Here is a 7,155-nt window from a genome sequence, read left to right as displayed (position 1 = left end):
TGCCCACGGCTGACTGACCCACACTGAATATTTCTTAAAGCTGGATGAGCAATGCATATTGTTTCCAGGCTTTTTGTTTTACTAGAAAAATGCATGAAGAGACATCTTTCTACAATCCTTGTTTCTGGTTCAGAAAAGAAAAAGAACAACTCAAAACCCACAAAAACACAAACAATCCACACAGATTGCTGCACAGGATGATGCAGAAGAGCATTCTCTTTTGAAGGACACTCTCGAACAGGTTTTCTGGCCTGGGACTTGAAAGAAATCCACAGTATTTATTTCCTAATGCAGTCTTCTCTGAAGCAAAGTATTCCTCTTCCTTGATATCTGAGCTCAGCATTTAAGAAAAACAAAATCTTGGTTCACTTTCCTCCATGAACGAAGCACTGCTTCATAGAATCATAAAACCATTAATGCTGAAAAAGACCTCTACAACCATGGAGTCCAACCATAAATGTAACATTGCCAGGTCCATCACTACACGCTAAGCCCCAACAACATTTACATGTTTTGCTTGATCCATCTACAGAGAATAAATTTATACAATTTTATCAAAGATTCACTCTGTTGCTGTCAAGAAAGAATATACATAGCTCTTATTTTCTTTTAGTGGGTGTGTATGCTCTATACTGAAAACAGCAGCAATCCTGCATCTGTAATCTGTGTTATGTACTTTCTGGAGGACACAATGGTGGCCTTTAGTGGACACGTCAGCCTCAAATCCTCTCAAGATTTATGAGACAATAGTAGCTTTATTCCATTTCATAACTCCATCATCCTCTAGGCAGTCAGTTTGCCTTATGCCTGACTGAAGCAGATGCAAGACATAATGATGCCAAGTAGACCTGCCTCCAAATCCCATCATTTTTCCTATTGTCTCCTGCATGCTGTTTTTCCTGTGGCTGTTTTTACCGGGGCGCAGGGGCAGCATGGGGCAGGCACTGCTCAGCCTGTTGCAGTCACCCCAGCGTCACTCACAGCCCTCAAGCGCTGCTGCTGCTTCCGCCCGAGGCATCTGCGGGGAGACCCCGTTCCCAGCAGCCCACACAGGAGCAGCGCCTGCATTCACACTGACTCACGGTTGTCAAACTGCGGCACCCTGACTGAGATTAAAAATAAAAAGCTGGGCGAGAGTTTGAAGGCTGCCTATCAAACAAAGCGTGGCACCAACGCTCTCCACACCTGAATGAGGGCTATGGAACACCGTTTCAAATTCCCTCTCCGGATGAACGCCTCCCGACCCCCACGGCGCCCCTCGCTCCATTTACACCTCGCTCAGCAGCCTACGAGACCGAGGAAGGGAGGGAGCCCGCCCTGCACATAATTACGGCTGAGCAGCCCTGCCGGCTCGCCGCCGGGCCTCCGCCCCCTGGCCCTCCTGGCAAGGCCACGGGCTGCTCCCGCCTTGCGGGGCCCGCTCACCCCGCCCGGCCCCGGCACTCCCCGCCCCGGCCACGGGTCCCGCCCGCCGGGGCTGCCGGAGACACCGGGCGACCTTGCCCGGGGCTTCCCCCGCCCGCCCCCGGTGCCGGGCAGCGGCCCAGGGCTCGGCGCGTTCCATTCCCCCGCCTCACGGGGTGGGGGGCGCACGGGAAGCCCTTCGCTCGCCCCAGAGGCGGGACACAGACCGCCCTAGTGCCAGTACCCGGTTAGCGCGGTGGCCCCACAAGCCCGAGCGCGGCGGGACGGGGAGATGGCGACGGGACGGCCCGGGACAGGGAGGCGCGGAGGGCGGGGGCGGAGTTGGTAGGTTCCGGAGGGGGCCGGCGAGTGCGGAGCGCGGGCGCCGCGGCTGTCAGTGAGCAGCGGCGCCGCCAGCGGGGAGAGCGCAGCCGGGGAGAGGCGCCGCCTCGGGCTGCCGGAGCCGCCGCCTCGGGCTGCCGGAGGAGCCGCCGCCGTCGCCCCGGGCCTCGCGGCAGGTGCAGGGCGCGCCCGTGGAGGGAGGCGGCCGCGCCACCGCCCCGGCGATGCCGGCGGTGCAGAAAACGGTGTCCGAGATCCGCTCCCGCGCAGAGGGTAAGAGCCGCTCGCCTCTCCGCGCCGGCGGGGTGGGACGGGGGAGCGCGGCCGGCGTTCCGGTGCGGAGCCGCGGCGGGGTCCGCGCCGCCGCCTGGCCGGGAGGGGGCGGCGGGAGCCGGTGTCGCGCCGCCGCCGCGCTCCGCACCCCCGCCTGCTGCCGTGCCGTGCGCCCCCGGTGGGGCTGCGGCGGCACCGAGCCCGGCCTGGGGCGTGAGCGGGGCCGCTGTTCTCGGAGAGGCCTCGTATTTATGGTTGTCGATGTCCGGTGAGCCGCCGACAGCATTTTGCCCCTCAGCGATGGCTGCGGTGGTTTCGTTTTCCCCGCCGTGTGTGGCTGCTCGGCCCGCCGGCCCCAGGCGGCAGCGGGGGCTCATGGCCCGGGAGGGAGCCGGAACCCCTCTGTTGTGTGTAACGTGTGCGCTCATCATCAGAAATGAGCGTTTCTGCCTGGAAGCTTCGGGCAGTGCTGAGGTATCATACGTTCCTGAGTGGATTTGTTTCACCTCAGGTTAAACAGCTGTCAGCAGCTGCCTTTTGAAAAGAATCACTGCAGTGGAACTACATTACTATAGGATTTGTTGCATGCAAAAGTAAAGTTTGAAATCGTGGACACCAAACCGGCGGTGTGTTGGGACAGCCTGTGATTTTTGGTTGCTGTAACAACAGCAGGTAGCAATAACAGTGCCCGGTAATGGCATAAGAAGTATTGAGGCAGGTATGCAGGATTTATCCCCTTGTCTGAAAGTTTCCTTGCTTAAACTATATATCCAGTTGATTTTTATTTATTTATTTATTACCTTTTTTTTCTTTGTTTTGCTTTGCTTGGTATAGGGAGATAGAAACTTCCTCCCTGTATCTCTCTTCCTTCTTCCAAACAAAGAATATTTTATTTATTTTTGTGCAAGGAAAAGCACAAAGAAACAGATTAGAAGTGGCCTGCTAGATTGATGTTATCTTCCAGTTTTACCATGTTATATGCCTTCCTCCACCAAAAGTAGGTTTGTAGGAGGTCTGGCTCTGCCTCGGAAATGTTAGTGGCAAAGAAATGCAAGAACGTGTCTTTCTAAGAAGAAAGGGAGAAAGTACATCCTTTCAGGAACATTTCCGAAATGTGTTTACAACCACAGCAGCAGTCCTGTATACTCACCGTGATTAGTAGATGCATATAATGAGACTAGTTAAATGTCCAATTTTTCAGTGGTTAATTTCAGTTCATTTCCACTTACCCTTGTTCCAGACAATTGGTTTTCACTGCAAGCTGAGCACTGCATAAAGAAATTGGGAAAATCGATGCTCTTTTTAAAATTACCTAGTTACAAAAATCTTAATGGTTATTAACTGAATAAATGTGGTGTTCCCTAAAGGTAACTGGCTATCTAAGATTTACAGTTGCAGAAAAAAAAAAAAAAAAAAAAAAGGTCTGGTTTATTTTTCAAGGTTGAATGACTGTGAAGCAGTTAAATACTGGGTTTAAGCAGCTTACCAAGACAATTTTCTTTAAGACTGACTATAGGTATAAAACACCTTTTAAGAAACTTAACTTTTTCAAAATGACATGATAGTTTTTTTGTGACACCAATCGAGTTGATTCTTTATGACTTGTATTTTATTATATATATAGTACTACTCAAATTTGAAATCTGTAGATGTTTTTTAAGTCTTATAATCATGTGACACTAATTAGTTTTATCTATATTTAATCTTTGTTTAGATTTAATTCACAGTGAAACCAACATCAATTAGTCTATTTTTTTCTTTTTGAGATGAGCACTTCCAGTTAGTCCATACATTTAGACTACATAGGTGGCATTTCTAAACAGCTCTTTGTAAATGCTACTGTTTTCTAAAAGAGAGAACTCCAGCACTCTGCCATGTGGGTCTCAGTATTTGACAGGGACATTAAAGAACTGTCAAACCCTAGTTCTGGCAATCACCCAAGTCTCTTAGATAAGCACTATGCCAAGTGTTGATAAGGCTGCTTTCAGAGAACTCCACCAAAGTCTTACCCCCAGTGCAGAGTTGTTACTGTCAGTGTCTCTCTGTGTTCTTGGAACAGTATTACAGTAGTACTGTAGTACAGTATTACAGATTGCAGTAATACTGTAATCACAAACAGCAGCTTCCATGACTTCTGTCATGGTGTGGACCATTCCTTAGCCTAAGACTTGTGGGGGTCTGACAGACAGTATAACTTTCCTTATTTTAGAATTTTTGTATTGTATCTTTGGGTTTAAAAACTCACATTTCTCTCCTGTCACTGCAGCAACTAATTTCCGCTTCAGAGACCTTTTCCATGGATCATGAACTACCTTGCCAGGCTGAAATGTCTTGGACACGTCTCAGAAAGAACTGAGCTCTCTCTCACATGAAGAGATAATGATAACGTTATTAGAAAAAATCAACTGTTGTGCTCAGATAAAACAAACTGAATGAGAACTGTCAGAATGATGTGCACTTTATCATTCCCAAGAAGTGGTCAACAGCTGCACAGAAGAATTGACACTACAGTCTGTAAATTATTGCAAAATAAAAATTGTAGGTATTTTAGGGTCTGCAAGCCAACATGTTACCTGCATAGAAAAAAAGAATTTGAGCAAAAAGGAACTAATGATTTTGTGCTATTCTTCTAAACCTCTGAAAGTTCTCCATGGCTGATGAGGGCAAACCAGGCATGCTTGTAATCATGTTTTAATAGATTTTTGTGCCCATTATCCTGTTGCAAGGGACAGGTGCTGCTTACCATTCTGAAGTGGTATGTGTATCAATAAAGTCTCAATAAAGCTCAAGGCACAGAAGATCTAGCCCTCTTAAACAGATTTAGGAAATCGGTGTCATGTATTCTGCAATTGCAAAACACATGGGGAATCTTTGAGTAGTGTGGCCTACATAAAGCTTTATTAAATACAGTAACTAACTGTGATTATTTTAGCTATATATAGCTTCACAGTTAATATATGCATCTATTAAATAATATGAAATTGAATCATTCAGATAATTCTATTTCTTTTGAGAGGTTCTGGGAGAGTGGAATTGTTCTTCGCAGATCTTAATAAGGGTCTCTGAAGACTGGAGCATTAATCCTTTTCCTCTGTGTGTTGGTGGAGTTCAGTGAACTATATTAGGTCATGGAGAAAGGGTAAAGAGTCGAGATATCATGATGCTGCCTACCAAAACTAGTAGGTAATAACTAGTTCTTGTTGGTGAAGGTAGTTACCTGTACAAAATCTAGGTGAAGCTGAACTTGGGTAAGATGAGATGACTTTCACACGAAGAAGGAATGTATTTTGAAATTCTATTGGGGTCACCAGATTGTCTTCAGCAGACTATTGGTTTTTGTAGTGCCTAATATATCCTTAGGTATTTCTACTTACAGTCTTTAGGACTATATAACATTTTACCAGATTTAGTGATTGTTACAGTCACTTATGTCTGGGGTTTATTTCTGCCAAGTGTGTTTTAATCCCAGTGCTTCACAACAGGGAAAAAACTTGGTTTAATTCTAGACAGGCTTGACCATCTCAGTGGTACCAGCAGGTTCAAGCAGGTCATTTAAATTCCCTGTCAGTGCTCTGACTCCTCAGACGGACAGACTGATGGATCAGGTTCCCAGCGCCTATTCTGTCATAGAAGGTCTGTCATGGCTTTCAGCAAATAATTCTGAAGACATCTTTTTCATAGTGATTCCATCTTTGGACTATGCCACATGCTTCAGAAATATGAGCTAGCAAACAGACTGTTCTGGCTGTGGCCAGGACAGACTTAGTTTTCTTCCTAGCAGTTGATACGGTGCTGTGTTTTGGATCTAGGATGAGAATAATGTTGATATCACATTGATCTTTCAGTTGTTTCTGAACAGTGCTTACATTAAATCAAGGACTTGTCAGCATCTCATACTGCGCTGCTGGGGAGAAGGCTGAGAGTTCACAAAAATTAGGGAGGGGACACAGTGAGGGTAGCTACCTCCTGGCTGACCAAAGGGATATCCCAGACCTTTTGCCATTATGCTGAACAACAGAACCGGGAGAGAATTGGGAGAAGAGGGCTGGCAGCCTGCAGCTCAGGGACTGGATGGGCATTGGTCAGCAGTTGGTGAGCAATTGTGCATTACTTGCTTTGTATATTATTTTGTCATTATTTTCCCTTCTTTTTTCCATCCTATTAAGCCATTTTTATTTCAGCCCATGAGTTATACCTTTTTTCTGATTCTCTGCCCCAGCACTTGAGGGTAGGCAAGTGAGTGATTGTGTGGTGTTTAGCTTCCTGCCAGGTTAACCCACAGCACTTAGTTGTATGAGAGGTTCTTGGCTACAGCATCAGCTTTCAAAGGTTTTGAAAGCTCTACTTAGAGAATTAAAAAGATTTTTTTAATGATTAAGAGGAGTGTATTAAAATTTTCTTGGCAATTTGGTTGAGAGTTTTTTTTTCCTTCCCTTTATTTTCATATTACAGTATATGTGTATGTAACATTGTCCAATTCTTCTAATGAAAATGGGACTTTTAAGGAATGAAAGCTGAAAGTCTTAAACTGCCCTACCTAAAGGAAAAATTAGGGGTGTGGAATTTACTGTTGTTGTTTTTCTAATTTAGAAACTTTTTAATCAAGACTGGTTTAGGAAGAGTCCCTGCAAATACTGTGTATTTGGAGAGAGACACTTCCTCCAAATGTATTGTTGGAATCAAAATACGGTCTTCAATGGGTGCTCTTTCTGAAAGAAGTTCTAATTGGTTTTGGGGTTGTGTTTGTTTGTTTCATTGGTTACTTATTTGTTTGCAATTTGTTGTTATTGAAGATGTGGGGTTTTTTGCTGGATTAGACTTCCAAATGAGCCTGTGTGGTTCCTTGAGGAGTATTTTGTCAGCACCTGTTAAGGTGGGCCAGTCTGTTAGGCTGGCTGCCCTTCCTCTGAGGAGACTTGAGATAAATACTGATGTTCGAATGTGCATGCCTTTCGTTGGGCAAGGAAAGAAACAAGAGAAATTGCAGAGGGTGAATATAGTAGTGGGGATTTCCTGTATCATAATAGAATCTGTGAATTATGAATGGCAAATGGAATGAAATTAAAATCTTCTGCTGAGCCATTTCTCAATGTGTGGAGACTTGACCTTGCAAAGGAGTGGCCTGAAATGGTTTTT

The 7,155-nt window shown here is 45.9% G+C and overlaps 1 protein-coding gene across 4 annotated transcripts in view; it reads left to right on the top strand.

Moving 5' to 3' along the window:
- The first annotated feature begins 1,952 nt into the window (after window positions 1-1,952).
- Window positions 1,953-7,155, top strand: part of ATP8A1 (ATPase phospholipid transporting 8A1) — a 96,718-nt gene continuing 91,515 nt past the window's right edge. Inside the window, exon 1 of one of the 4 annotated variants that reach the window (XM_083861739.1) lies at window positions 1,953-2,019. In XM_083861739.1, the coding sequence (XP_083717865.1) occupies window positions 1,971-2,019 (49 nt within the window). In that variant the 5' untranslated portion in view covers window positions 1,953-1,970. Of the gene's footprint in view, window positions 2,020-5,905; window positions 6,112-7,155 lie in introns of those variants that run through there. The other 3 variants (XM_083861738.1, XM_083861737.1, XM_083861740.1) reach the window with 3 other exon arrangements.

The sequence above is a fragment of the Zosterops lateralis genome (genome assembly GCF_965231275.1).
Source record: "Zosterops lateralis genome assembly, chromosome: 5".
In the NCBI taxonomy this organism is placed as follows: Eukaryota; Metazoa; Chordata; class Aves; order Passeriformes; family Zosteropidae; genus Zosterops; species Zosterops lateralis.
Note: the sequence above shows the minus strand (reverse complement) of the source record. Positions and strands in the feature narration are given on the sequence as shown.